This window comes from Arvicanthis niloticus, chromosome 9 (assembly GCF_011762505.2).
Source record: "Arvicanthis niloticus isolate mArvNil1 chromosome 9, mArvNil1.pat.X, whole genome shotgun sequence".
Classification (NCBI taxonomy): domain Eukaryota; kingdom Metazoa; phylum Chordata; class Mammalia; order Rodentia; family Muridae; genus Arvicanthis; species Arvicanthis niloticus.
This window is the reverse complement of record NC_047666.1, coordinates 69,596,576-69,611,150: the sequence shown is the minus strand read 5'-3', so window position 1 is coordinate 69,611,150 and position 14,575 is coordinate 69,596,576. Positions and strand designations below refer to the sequence as shown.

Here is a 14,575-nt window from a genome sequence, read left to right as displayed (position 1 = left end):
AAAGTATGTTTGGAGTGTATATAATCTGTTTTTGTAAATTTGTGTTTTGTTTAATTGCAAGCAATTAACATCTTTAGTGATGTTTTTGGCTTTCTATATATAAATGACATGTATTCTACAATTATTTGTAGTTAGTAACAGTTTTCTTCCCAACAAGACATTTGATTTAATATTTTTCAAAATATTTTCTATTTTTTAAAAAACTATATTAACACATTGAAAGTGGCAGAGAAGTAAATATGGGACTATCATGAGATTCCGTGATTTAGTTTCATAAGACATGAACATGAGCAAAACCATATTAAAGAATATTATTATTTGAGAAATCATGCTTACTCCAAAAATGCAGAGAATATATCTTGACCAGGAAGAATGAACAACATGATATTTTATGTTTCACTGTCACCTGTTACATTATATAAGAATCTTACCATTTCTTATTTGGGGGGGGGGGGGTTCTATGACTTTTATTTTTGCATGTAAACCACTGGGGGAGTCTTGATGGTGGGTACCCTAGAGATTACACTGGAGTTCTGAGGGCTCCAGACACTAGCTGGGAAGTCAGGTGACAAAAACAATGATTCAGACCAATCACATGATTACAAAGCCCGGGTCCCCAGCAGGGTTCCTGGTGGTCAGGTGTGGACGTCTAAGGAAGCAGTGACAGGAGAGGGGCAAGCACTGGGCCGGCCTTGAGCCGCCTGGATGACATCAGTGACAGAGGACATAAGCAGCGGGTGGCTCCAGGCTCTCCTGTCCATGCTTTACTGGGCCAGGGGGTTCCTGAAGGACCTGCCAGCAAACTTGGCTTTGCTGCCCAGCTCTTCCTCGATCCTAAGGATCTGATTGTACTTGGCCAGGTGCTCAGATCAGCAAGGGGCACCAGTCTTGATCTGCCCAGTGCAGAGCCCCACCACCAGGTCGGCGATGAAAGTGTCCTCTGTTTCCCCAGATCGGTGGGACACCGTGACGCCCCAGCCATTGGACTGGGCCAGCTTACACGCCTGCAGAGACTCAGTCACTGAGCCGATCTGGTTCACTTTGAGCAGGAGGCAGTTGCAGGACTTCTCGCCTGTGGCCTTGGCAATCCACTTAGGGTTGGTCACTGTAAGGTCATCTCCCACCACCTGGTTGCCTGCACTAGCTGTGAACTTCTGCCAAACATCCCAATCGTCCTGGTCAAAGGGGTCTTTAATGGACACCACTGGGTAGTCCTTGATGAAGGACTTGTACAGGTCCGCCAGCTGGTCCGGTGTGATGTACCTGCTGGGGTCATCTGGAGACTTGAAGTCCAGGTCGTACTTGCCAGACCTGTAGAATTCTGAGGTGGCCACATCCATGCCGATGACAACCTGGTCCGTGTAGCCAGCCTTTGCGATTGCAGACTTGAGCAGCTCCAGGGCTTCTTTGTTCTCCAGGATGTTCGGTGCAAATCCACCCTCATCACCCACATTGGTGGAGTCCTTCCCATACTTCTCCTTGATGACATTCTTCAGGTTGTGGTAAACCTCTGCTCCAATGCGCATGGCTTCCCAGAAAGAGGATGCCCCCACAGGCAGGATCATGAACTCTTGCATGGCCAGCTTGTTGCCAGCATGAGAACCGCCATTGATCACATTGAAAGCTGGAACTGGCAAGATGACCTCAGGGTTGCCTGCCAAGTCAGCAATGTGACGATAAAGGGACAGCTTAAAATTTTACTATGGCAGTCATGGAACCAATAAAAATAATATGTATTTATTTTTGTCTAAAACATGAAGACTTAGTATTACCTTTAGGATTCACTCAAAAATGCTCCACACCACTTGGTGTAAAGAGTGTATTCTGGATGGAGCTTGGTTGAACTCAGTGGGAAAAAACTTCTTTCTCACTGAAAAAATATGTAATATGAGCCTAATATTGTCAAAGCTTGATATTTGCTGTTTCTTACCACACAGATCATTTATAAAACTGAGTATGTTATGAGGATTCACGACTCAGATACAGCTCTGCAAATTTTCTATGGTGATCTCATGAATCATAATTTGCATTACAGAATCATACAGAGCATGTTTACATCCATTGTAATTGTAGAAATAATAATAGGATGGATTGGAAATGGATTCATAGCTCTGGTGAACTGCATACACTGGGTCAAGAGAAGAAAAATCTCTGCAGTGAATCAAATACTCACAGCCTTGCCTTTCTCCAGAATCTACGTTCTTTTGACAGTGTTCACTTTTATATCAATGTCTACACTATACTCACACGTCTTGGTAACTAGAAGAGTGGTAAAACTGATTAATTTCCATTTGATTTTCAGCAATCATTTTAGCATGTGGTTTGCTGCATGCCTTGCCTTTTTCATTTTCTTAAAATAGCTAATTTTTCTAACTCGATTTTTGTTTACTTAAAGATGAGAATTAACCAGGTTGTTTCAGGGACTTTGCTCATGTCTTTGGCCTTCTTGGTTCTAAAAACTCTGATGATAAACTCATACATTGATATCCAGATAGGTGACTACAGAGGTTGTCTGCTGTATGATTTCACTTCAAATAACACTGCATCATTTTACAGAGTTATTTTACTCATAAACAACTGTATTTTCACATCCATACCCTTTACACTTTCACAGTCAACTTTTCTCCTGCTCATCTTCTCCCTGTGGAGACATTGCAAGAAGATGCAACAGCATGCACAAAGGAGCAGAGATGCCCTCACCAGTGCCCACAACAAAGTCATATAAACTATGATCACCTATGTCCTTCTCTGTGGAATTATTTTTTTCTGGCTCATTTCATCGAAGTTTGGAGTAGTGAGTTGTTGAAGAACATTCTTTATGTCAGGTTCTGCGAGATTTATTTTAGCAATTTTTCTTTCAGGATACTCATGTGTCTTGATCTGGGGAGACACAAACCTGAGAGGGACCTCTCTTTCTGTGCTATAGTGGCTGAAGCACAGGTTCATATCATGGGTCCCTAAAATATATTGCAGATCATCTTGCATATTTTAAAAATGCTGAGTTCATTAGAAACTCTCTAATATTATTTTCTTTAAAAATTTTTTACATTACTTTATCAATTTTTTCTGATAAAAGTTATATGTAAATATTTCACACGACAAGGACAACACACACATATAATTTAAAATTATAAAGTTATAGTATATAAGATACAGAATATTTAAGATATCAGATTAACTAAAATGATTTCTTTAGGTTTAATTGAGAAAGAGTTTGGGAAATGCTGAGAATCATGAGTTATTTAATTATAATCATGATACTCAAAGTACTAGTTTCAGAATTTAACATTCTTAGTTAGATACACTTATAATTTTAGGACGATATAATATATATTTACAATATATTATATGTTTACATGATTTTTCAACCATGTGCTATAATTCTGTCTAATTTTTAGATATATAAAATAAGTAGGCCTCATGATAATTTAATGAAACTCTAATTATGCATTGATGCTTCTTTTTGTCATTGGGTACCAGAGCTGAGATTGCACTGGCTGTCAAAGAAATAAAAATTTACAATATTTTGTGACTGAGTAAACTCATAATCAGCACAAACTTTTTAAAAATCATTTATTTATTATGTATACAGTGGTGTGTGTATGTGTGTGTGTGTGTACATTTAAATGACAAAACACACAGGTGAAGGTTAGAAGACAGACTGAATAATTTGGTTCTTTTCACCACATATGTTCTAAAGATCAAATGTCATCAGACTTGCCACCAAGAAATGTTACCCACTGAGCCATTACATCATCCCTAACTCATCCAATTATACATGTTGTTATAATATTGTAAGCAGTATAAATTAAATAAATGTGCAAAATATATTTTAAAAGGTTTAATGTTCTAAGATATAAAATAGAGGGAAACACAACTTGTGCCTGTATTCAGGCTGTTAAATATTGTGTTCTGTATGAAACAATTGTACTTATTTTAGAGTTAAAGGATTTTTTTCACCCCCTCAGAGATGAAAGAGAAGGAGATTTGGAGGAAAGACTGTGGGAGTTGATGACCTTGGAATGGTGGAGTGAGCTGGATTTAAAGTGAATAAATTAAAATTAAAAATTAAAAGAAGGAGAAGCAATGAGGTACAGATTTAAATGGGGAATTTCCAACAGAGAAATCTAAAATGGTCAAGAAGCAATTAAAGAAATGTTGAAAGTTCTTAGTTATCAAGGAAATCAAAATCAAAATGACCACGAGATTGCCACTTACTCTAATAAGAATGGTTAAGATCAAAAACTCAAGTGACTGCATATATTAGTGAGGGAGCAAAGAAAACACTCCTCTTTTGGTGGGAGTGCAAAGTTGTACAACCACTCTGAAAATCCATCTGTCAGTTTCTCAGAAAATTAGGAATAGTGCTACCTCAAGACCGACATATACAACTCCTGGACATATACCCAAAAAATGTTCCATGATCCCATAAAGTCACTTGATGACCTGTATTTATACCAGCTCTATTGTTAATAGACAGAAACTGGAAGTAACCTAGATGCCCCTCAACCAAAGAATGGACACAAATTGTGGTTTATTTGCACAATGAGATAGGGTTCTACTTATCTATTAAAAACAAAGACATCATAAATTTTGCAAATTCATGGATGGAACTAGAAAATATCATCCTGAGTGAGGTAACCTAGACACAAAATGACATTCATTAAAAAAGTCTAGTATAACTGTTCTCTGAGAGGCCCCACCCAGCAGATGACTGAAACAGATGCAGAGACGCACAGCCAAACATCAGGGTAGCAGCTCAGGAAGTGTTATGGAAGAGTTGGGGGGAAAATTGAGATCCCTGAAGGGGATAGGAACTCCACAGGAAGACCACCAGAATCAACTAATCTGGACCCTTGGTAGCTCTATTAAAATAGTAAAGGAAGGCTGTTTGCTAAAGTTGAGTGGATGAAAATTTAGTTTGCCAGTTCACTATGCTAATTACTGAGAAAGTTTTGGCTACCTATTCATACCAAAGCTTAGCTCAGAGAAGCTGCTTGCTGCTTAAGGACAGAGTTCCTTTAAGGATTTATTTCTGTGTTTTCTAAACTGTGTTCTGCTCTGTTAAAATAAAAACAATATCATTCACAAATGGGGTAATGTTAGAATTAGATTCTATGTTATGTTTATTGGATTATTAAAGTCTTCCCTTTATTTCCTGACATCTTTGATAAAAAACTAGCATTTTTTTCAGTTCATTTTGTTTGAATGTTATTAATTCCTCGGATTACTGAGACTTGTCTTTTAGAAAGTGTCCCTGAAGAGTTTACAGCTAAGGACTTGGTATATGTAAAACCAAAACACTGCCTTTTCCCTCTGTTGTAACTCATTAAAATGGTACATGAGCTACATGCAAATGCTTGTTGAGAAAAAAAGAAGCCATTCAGTTTATGTGTGTCCACCATATGAAATGTGCACTTGATTGTTTCAGAAAGCAAATATAAAACAAATAAAATCAGAGGCTGAGAGGCAGACTCTCAGTAGGACTCCTGGTATTTTCTTTTAAAACATTTGTAAGGGAAGGAAGGAAGAAGAAAGATAGGGAAGGATGAGAAAAGTGGGAGGGAGAAGGAGAGAGAGAAAGAGGAGAGAGAAAGAAACAAAAAAAAATAAAAGAAAGAAAAATAATTTAAGCTGTGGGGCCACTCCAGGAAGGCTAAGTCCATAGATCCTTTTAGAAGAAGGCAGCAGAGGATGAGCTTTCAGAGTCTGCAATATCTCCAGAGTAACCTGTAAAGGGCAGTTCTTATGGGATGATGTTTTTAAAAATTGGTTTTGTAGAACTGAATGAAAAGATGGTGGAGTGGTGTCATATGAGACCTTAGAGAAAAACCAGAGAAGAGGTAGCAGCCACAGATATGGGAGTGCAGACAAAGGCACATGTTCTTGTCAAGTAAGGCTGGCCCTCATGCCACCTGGAGCCTTGGGCTACCACTGGGCCTGTCTTGCCTGGTGATATCTGACAGGCTGTCCAGAGGTATGGAACCACTGAAGCTTCTGCTCCTGCTACTCTCCCTGCTAGGGGGAGGAAAATACAAGGATGCATTGCTGCCCACAGGCTACACACATGATGGTCATACTCTGACACTAAGGGCACCTGACACTAAAGACAGGGTGGTATACAGCAGCCTGGAACTCTTGAAGGTCCTCTCCCCAAGTTTGGTGCTCAACCACACTATCAACATGATTGATAACATCAGGATATCTAAAATGAAGAACAGTTCATTTTTCTGAATTAAGCCTCCTCAAAATATCCTGGTTCTTGCTGCCAGAGATAATGTTGATATCCATGGTCTGTAATGCCACCTGAATCCATGATGATGTTTCTGGTCCATGTTGTTACCAGAAAATCATGTTGATCTCACTGGTCCATGCTGCTGAAAGCTTGTATAGGCAAGGAATTTTTTTTTTTTTTTTTTTTTTTTTTGCAGTGGTATTGTAGTACTATGACTTCAGACTCATAACTGAAAATAAGAGATATTAAAGGTTTCTGTGACAACCTCTTGACGCCTTCGCCCAACCCCTAAATAAAACAGAAACAATCCACAGTGAAAGCTATTGAAGATTGCCCTTTAAATTTGTGATAAAAATGCCTTTGATGTCCTGTGATGGTGGTGGTTCAGTTTTCTCTAAGAGGTTGCCAACTGGGAGTTTGGCCATGCTCTAATGAATACATGGATAACACAAATTGGACTAGGTGTTTTCTTTCTCTCTTTGGAGAGTGGGCTATGCAGTGGTGGAAGGATAGACCTCTGAGGATTGGAAAGCAAAGATTTTTCAGGGTACATTGTAGGACATTCCCAAATAATTGATAAAAATATAACATTAGTTATATGGGGAAGAGTCTCATTAAAGAATACAATCTCTAACTTCAGTTTGTATAAGAACATTAGGATATGATTACAGCCCATCTGCCGTACCATACAAACCTCAGACTGTCACCTCATCGTTATGGAATTACCAAAACAGCAATGGGTCTGAGCTGTGCAGACTGAAAAGATGGCTCAGCAGGAAAAAGCACTTGTCCAGGCAGAGGACTCAGATTAGTTCCCAGTACTCACAGTGTTACTCACAGCAATTTGTACCTTATTTCTAGAGGATTTGATTCCCTCCAGTGAACTCCCTGGATACTAGACAAACACATGTGGTGCAAAGACATACAGGCAGACAAAACATTTATACATATAAAGTAAATAAATATAAACAGAGAGTTTTAAAATAATTTAAAAGGTGACGACGTTTTTCTCTTTGTACCTTTAGATTTTCTTAATCTCCTATCAACATCTTGCCCTTCTTCTACTTATTGAAGCTTACAAGTAACTTTGATATCTAAGGAAATATAAACATTCCCTGTATTTTATACCTTTTGCCTGTAAAATTAACTATTCTCTTTAAACATATTTGAGACTATAAGTAACAAAAATTGTAAACAAATTATAAAAAGACTGGTTTGGCTGTTATAACGTGACTGTGATATGGTGTTTTTCTCATGAAAAGCAGTATGCTCTAGTCTATAAATGTTCAGCAGTACTTAAAAGAACAATTCACCAGTGACCATCCAAGTCTCTCTGTTAAGCTGTTCCCCTAGTGTAGACAGGAGACTCTATGAAGGAAGATGATCAGCTCTTGAAGCTGTCTTTTAAGATGTTGCAGGACACTCATTGCTCTCTGTCGAAGCTTGCTGTTTCCCAGGATGAGAATACATGAGTGAGTTAGGGGAAAGATGTTTAATGTTAAGAAGACAAAACTAATTGACCTGTTCAATGGAAACAAAAATGATAACCACCGTGCAACCAGTATGCAAAAAATGTGAATTATAAAGAGAACAAGGAAAAACACCAGCATTTTCATGGCCTTCTTGTGGATCTTGGTTCTGGAATCTTCAGAGGTGGTAGAAGTTGGAACAAGGTTTCGACTGCACTTCACCAAGGAAAAAAATAATAGAAGCAGTGATGCTAGAGACACAAGAAATGGGACTAAATACATCATGTCAAAAACAATTATCTTTTGAAAACCAAAGGTCTTACTTGTATCTGAAAATAAAGCCAGATTGCTTTTAGGTATCACATAAATATCTCCCCAAATAGAAAGTATTTCAACAAGTAGAAAATAAAAAATCAGTAAGAACAAAGAAAACACAAGAAAAACAATAAGCACTCCTCTCAATCTCCACTTCAACCAGAGAAAAAGGGGATGGGAGAAGTGGGCTATTTTGAATAAGTAGAAAATGCTGAGGCAGGTGGCAAGCCACGTTGACAGTTGATCAGTTATAACCCAGAATATATCAGAGCATTTTGCTAGAGTGTAAGAATGATAGAAATGAGGAGCTAGTTCTAGTATGGTTGCATCAATAAATACCACCATCACAGAGCTGACTCTGGAAGCTGCCAAACAGAGCAGAATGAAGTTGATGAAGGTGATTTTCTGGTTCTTGACCCAGTCAGAGCAGTTTACCAGTCCAATGAACACATTCCCCAGTATTCCAGTTATACATACAGCTATTACCAGTATCATATACATTTGATCTTATCCTGTAAGCATTTAAACAGAAAAAGGTCATCCAAACTTCTAGCAATTTACCTCGCTGATCACTTCTCAAACAAACTTCCACAGAAACTCACTCTTTGCCATATTTACCTTGCTCCTTTCTACTGTAATTTCAGCTTTGATTAGAAACTCCTTCAACTGAGTAGAAATTCACATATACTTAAGAAAATCTTAGTCCTAAGTTTTTGTCTTTTTTCAACTTTAGTCCCACACTTAATCTATAAAGATCTGTTTTGAATATAGTCTGGTATTTTTATTTAAAGCTGTTTTAAAAGAAATATTACATTCTAATCCAGATAGTCTTTATGCCTACATCATCATTCATATGCCCTTAAATTTCATATTGATGTAATGTCAGAAATGATAAAGTCAAATATATTAAAATACAAATTTGAATAAAAATTTTTTTCATTGTCATATTTTCCTCCTGACCTGAAACACTAAACTCTGTGGAACCAGATGTCTTAGTTACTCTTCAAAGTAAGAGCTAAGAGAATTCTCAATAATTTAGTTATGGCTTCCATAAATATGCAGTGTATTTGTTATGTGTATGACATTTATAAAAGGGAGTTTTTAAAAAGATAAAATTAAGGAACACATAGAATAACAACAACAGGAAGAATGAGTGTAAAAAATAGTGTGTAAACACTGAAAAGGAGTAACAACGTACTTAAAGCATCTTTCTAGAACAGAAAGGAGAGAATAGATACTTGGATCTTAGAGAGACTTAGAATTTATGGAGCACTAACAGGTTAAATTTTGGATGAACTAAACAAACTACAAAAAGATACCCAAATAAAGCTATTCTGAGATTAAAGCCTTACTTTTGTTAATTTTTTGTAACTTCTTTCTAGATGTTTCTCGAGTATATTTGAGTGGTCTTTACAATTAAATATATTCCTAAGTTTTGAGCTCTAACAGTTCATGGGTTACATTTGTTTTGGCTAGAGGCATGACAGTGCCAGTTTTGATTTAAAAGACAGCTAGAAAATTGCTTTAAGTGAGATTTTTTAAAGGAAAGGAGAGACATACTTTGTGTGTATGTGTGCGTGTTTGTGTATATGTCTGTGTGTGTCTGCATGTGTGTGTTTGTATTTGTTTGTGTGTGATAGTATTAGAACAAAACTAAAAGAAAATAAAGAATTTTTGTAGTTTTACTTTTTAAAGTGCAAATGATTGTTTGGGGCAGATTCATCAATAAAGATGGGAAAAAAAAAAACCTCATAATGATGACAGCCTCTGAGATGAAGAATCAATGAATCTTTTTGACAAATGTGGTATTAGAACAGGTCTCATACAAACCAGATCAGAGAAAAACTGATGTCTAATTTATGTGAAGTAGTCTAGTTTATTAGAAGCCAAATGCTATGATTAAAGAGTCAGTGATGTCCCAATGAAGAAACAACATTCTGAAAAACAGTAACCTGTTGAAGGTGAAACTGCACTAAAACAATGATTCATGAAAGAATCTAGGCTAGAAAATAATCAAATAATAATAAATAAATGTTGATCAAATCTACAATATATATTATAACATTCCTAGTAATTGGAGAGTAGAAATAAATTCTTCTCTATTAAAAAGTTTTCAACAAAAGCTGAGAGTAAATATGATGCTTACTTCTCACTGAATTCATTGTTTTTGATTTTGAGACAAAGTTTTTGATAAACTTTCATACCATGTATATTGTTTTCCATTTTGCAATGTTATTCATGAATGAGATTAGTCTAAAGTTATCTTTCTTCATTGCATCTTTATATGGTTTAGTTATCAATGTAACTGGCTTCATAGAATTAATTAGGTAGTGTTCCTTCTATTCTATTTTGGAAAATAGTTATAGGTATATTGGTATTATCTCTTCTTTGAAGGTCTGGTAGAATTGTGCACTAAAACCATCTGGCTCTGGGCTTTTTGGTTGAGAAGTTTTTCATGACAATTTCTATTTGCTTAGGGGTGGTTGGACTGTATAGACCATTTACCTGATCTTGATTTAATTTTGGTACCTGGTATCTGTCTAGAAAAATCATCCATTTCATCTAGATTTTCCAGTCTTGTAGAGCATAGACTTTTGTAGTAGGCTCTGATGACTTTTTAAATTTCCTCATTTCTTTTGTTATGTCTTACTTTTCATTTCTGATTTTGTTAAATTTGATACTGTCTCTGTACCCTTTAGTCAGTTTGGGTAAGAGATTATCTTATTTATTTTCTCAAAGAACTAGCTCTTGGTTTCTTTGATTCTTTGTATCATTCTCTGTATTTCTAACTGTTTGATTTCAGCCCTGATTTTGATTATTTCCTGCTGTCCACTTCTCTTGTGTTTGTTTGTTTTTCTTGTTTTAGAGCTTTCAGGTGGGCCATTAAGCTGCCTGGAAGAGGTATCTCCATTTTTTTTTTAAATTAAGGCAATTAATGCTATAACTTTTCCTCTTAACACTACTTTCATTGTTTCTCACAAGTTAGGGTATGATGTCATCATTTTCATTGAATTCTATGAAGTCTTTGATTTTGTTTTTTATTTCTTCTCTGACCACTTTAAGTTTACATGAGTATGTGGGCTTTGTGTGGTTTTTGTTGTAGGCTTCATCCAGGGATTCAGAGGTGGTTCAATATATGAAAATTCCTCAACGTAATACACTACACAAACAAACTCTGGGAAACAAAGGATATGATCATCTCAACATCCCTTCATGTTAAAAAAAAGTCCTGAAGAGATCACGAATTCAAAGCACATATCTAAAGGTAATATAAGTTAGTATTGCCTTTTTGCTGGGTCAGACTTGTAGCTGGTTTACTCCTGTGAAAACAGCATATTCTGGCCCATCCTAGAGGAAACACTGCACTCACACCAGCAGGTAAGAGCCCTCCCCCAGACAAGAAGCACCAGAACTGCAGTTGGGAGCCTGGGGAACATCACCCATCCAAACTCTCCCTTCCAGAATACCACTCTTCTTCTGCCCCTTACTTAGGCCTTTTTGCTGGGGCAGGCACCTAGCTGGTCTGCTCCCATGATGACACCATATCCTGACCCATCCTAGCAGAAACACTGCACTCATAGCAGCAGAGAATCTGCTGCACTCAGAGCAGTTAAGGAAGCTAGACTCCCAGGAGCTCTAACATGCCAAGGATCATAGGATTTCTGGATTCCAGAGGCAGCCTGAGTCCCAGGAGATCTTCCACCCAGAAGCTCAGGATCACAGGATCACAGGATCACAGAGACAGCTGGACTCTGAGGAATTCTGACAGAAGCACAATAACAGGAGAAACAGGCTCCAGTCAGAAACAGTGAGTGCAGATAGCACTAGAGAAAACCAGATGGAGAAAGGCAAATGCAAGAATATAAGCAATAGTAACCAAGGTTACCTGGCATCATCAGAACCTACTTCTCCCACTATAGCAAGTCCTGGACACCCCATCATACAAAAAAAGCAGGATTCAAATTTAAAATAACTTCTCATGCTGATGATAGAAGACTTTAAAAGGACATAAATAACTTCATTAAAGAAATACAGGAGAACACAGGTAAACAGGTAGAAGCCCTTAAAGAGGAAACACAAATATCTCTTAAAGAATTACAAAAATATGCAAGCAAATAGTTGAAGGAAATAAACAAAACATCCAGGATCTAAAAATGAACATAGAAACAATAAAGAAATCTCAAAAGGAGACTACTCTGCAGATAGAAAACCAAGGAAAGAGATGTGGAGTCAGAGATGCAAGCATCACCAACAGAATAAAAGAGATAGAAGAGAGAATCTCATGGGCAGAAGGTGCCATGGAAAACATTGACACAACTGTCAAAGAAAATGCAAAATTCATAAAGCTCCTAACCCAAAACATCCAGAAAATCCAGCACACAATGTATAGACCAAACCTAAAGATAATAGGTAGAGATGAGAGTGAAGATTCCCAAATTAAAGGGCCAGTAAATATCTTCAACTAAATTATAGAAGAAAACTTTCCTAACATAAAGAGATTCCCATGAACATACTAGAAGCCTACAGAACTACAAATAGATTAGACCAGTAAAGAAATTTCTCCTATCACATAATAATCAAAACACCAAATGCACAAAACAAAGAAAAATATTAAAAGAAGTAAGGGACAAAGGTAAAGTAACATATAAAGGCAGACCTATAACAGTTACTCCAGACTTCTCACAGAGACTATAATAGCCAGAAGATCCTGGACTGATGTTATACAGACCTAAGAGAATACAAATGCCAGCCCAGACTACTATACCCAGCAAAATGCTCAATTACTATAGATGGAGAAGCCAAGATTTTCTATGACAAAACCAAATTTACACAATACCTTTCAACAAATCGTGCCCTACAAAGGATAATAGATGAAAAATTCTAACACAAGGAAGACAATTACTACCTAGAAAAGGTGTTGGGAGCCCACTTTTAGCAGAAAGCGGCTATCAGCTTTGTAGCCATCTCAAGCCATGTACCCTGACGTTGAGACTTGGTTTTCAACAGCCTACAACAGCTGAAGCACACTCTGATATCCCACATGTTTTGTTTTGCTGTTTACTGCCCCCAGCTGCAAGGCACACATGGTATCCACGCCTGCAAGGCATGAGGTGCAAGTGCTATCCACACCATACATGTCTGTAAGGCGCACGTGGTATCCAAGCCTGCAAAGCACATGATATCCACGCGCCTACAAGGCACATGGCAAAAGCCTATAAATACCCCAGATTTCTCTTCAATAGGAGAGAGAGACAATAAATGAGACTTGAAACTTGATTAGACCCTCTGTCTTGTCTCCATTCTTCTTGTTGCTTGCCCCTCCAGACCCTGACCTGCAGAACTGAGTGGGCTGTTACAAAACAGCAAGAAAGTAATCTTCCAACAAACTCAAATAGAAGATAGCTACACTTCATCCCAGTATTGCTTCTAGCAGCCAATATGTCACATCTTTCCCTAAGAATGGGTTCTCTTGACTAAAGAGAACTAAAGAGAAATATTAAGGATGGAGAGATTTGAATAAGCATTCTATGAGATGTAGGCAAGGTCTGCCTCCACAGAGAGCAAAATGTCACCAATCTCAGCTTTATGCATGGAATGCAGGTATTTTTGTCTTTTCCATTGAGAAGCCCCTGCTACATGTTTAACTCCTGGTTTCTCTGGTGATCTGTGGTGAAAGAAATTTGGACTCCCAACATAGAGTTAGAAGCAAACTACTCACAGTTTAGGGTCAAAGAAAGAACTCTACTAAAGTATTGCTTTAATGTCTTCCAAGATAAAAAAATTTCATTTAAATTAGGTTTATTCTTATATTCATAACTATTGATAGACATATATGAATAGGAATAGCATTAAAGCAATCATGCTACAAGCTAAAAACATGGGAAAATATGATTGATGTATAATTTTTGATGAATTACTGGCAAGGGGTGACAAAATTGACATAATACAACACCAACTTTTAGATACACTTACCTGCTGCATTAACTTATGATGGGTAAAGACATTATCCTTTGCCACAAATTAAACCCACCAGTATATTTTGTGAATGTCAAGTATAGGAATTGAACTCCATTTTCTTCTCATTCATTTGTGAGGTAAAGTCTTTCCTTAGAAGTTGTTATGCTGGTGGAATCTAAAGTGTTACAAACTACGGTGAAAGGTGCCATAGTGAAATTAGGAAAGCTTCTTGATGTTTGTGCCCCATGATAGGATCTAAGTTGTGTTTATTTTGATAGTTCATAAAATCCCACTATCAGTACCCTTACTACAACCTCACTTCTAGGCCCATTTCCACCTTAAAGGTAAGACTATTTTAATTATCAAAGTTTTATATAAAATAACTTTCATTTTCTCAGATGAAGTGATTAGGTGAGAGCTGTATGGAGATATGCATTCACAAAGCTTGACCTGAGCCCAGGGCATTTCCTTCTTTGTTCTAACTATCCCTAGGCCTAGGCCTGGAAGCTTCTAGCCTCTATAGAATTTAGACTTCTGAAAGCCTAGATCTTGAAGTCTTCAGCTTCCATCCTTTGCTACCCTTTGCCTAGAATGTTTT

General features: G+C 37.2%; 1 protein-coding gene and 2 pseudogenes across 1 annotated transcript; 1 reads left to right on the top strand and 2 right to left on the bottom strand.

Moving 5' to 3' along the window:
- Window positions 1-472: 472 nt before the first annotated feature.
- On the bottom strand, window positions 473-1,681 carry LOC117715773 (alpha-enolase pseudogene; annotated as a pseudogene).
- A 280-nt stretch (window positions 1,682-1,961) lies between these two features.
- On the top strand, window positions 1,962-2,992 carry LOC117715772 (taste receptor type 2 member 129-like; annotated as a pseudogene).
- A 4,592-nt stretch (window positions 2,993-7,584) lies between these two features.
- LOC117714659 (taste receptor type 2 member 42-like) lies at window positions 7,585-8,520 on the bottom strand. The gene has a single exon (XM_034511224.2). The coding sequence runs from the start codon at window positions 8,518-8,520 to the stop codon at window positions 7,585-7,587; it is 936 nt and encodes a 311-aa protein (XP_034367115.1).
- Window positions 8,521-14,575: the final 6,055 nt, after the last annotated feature.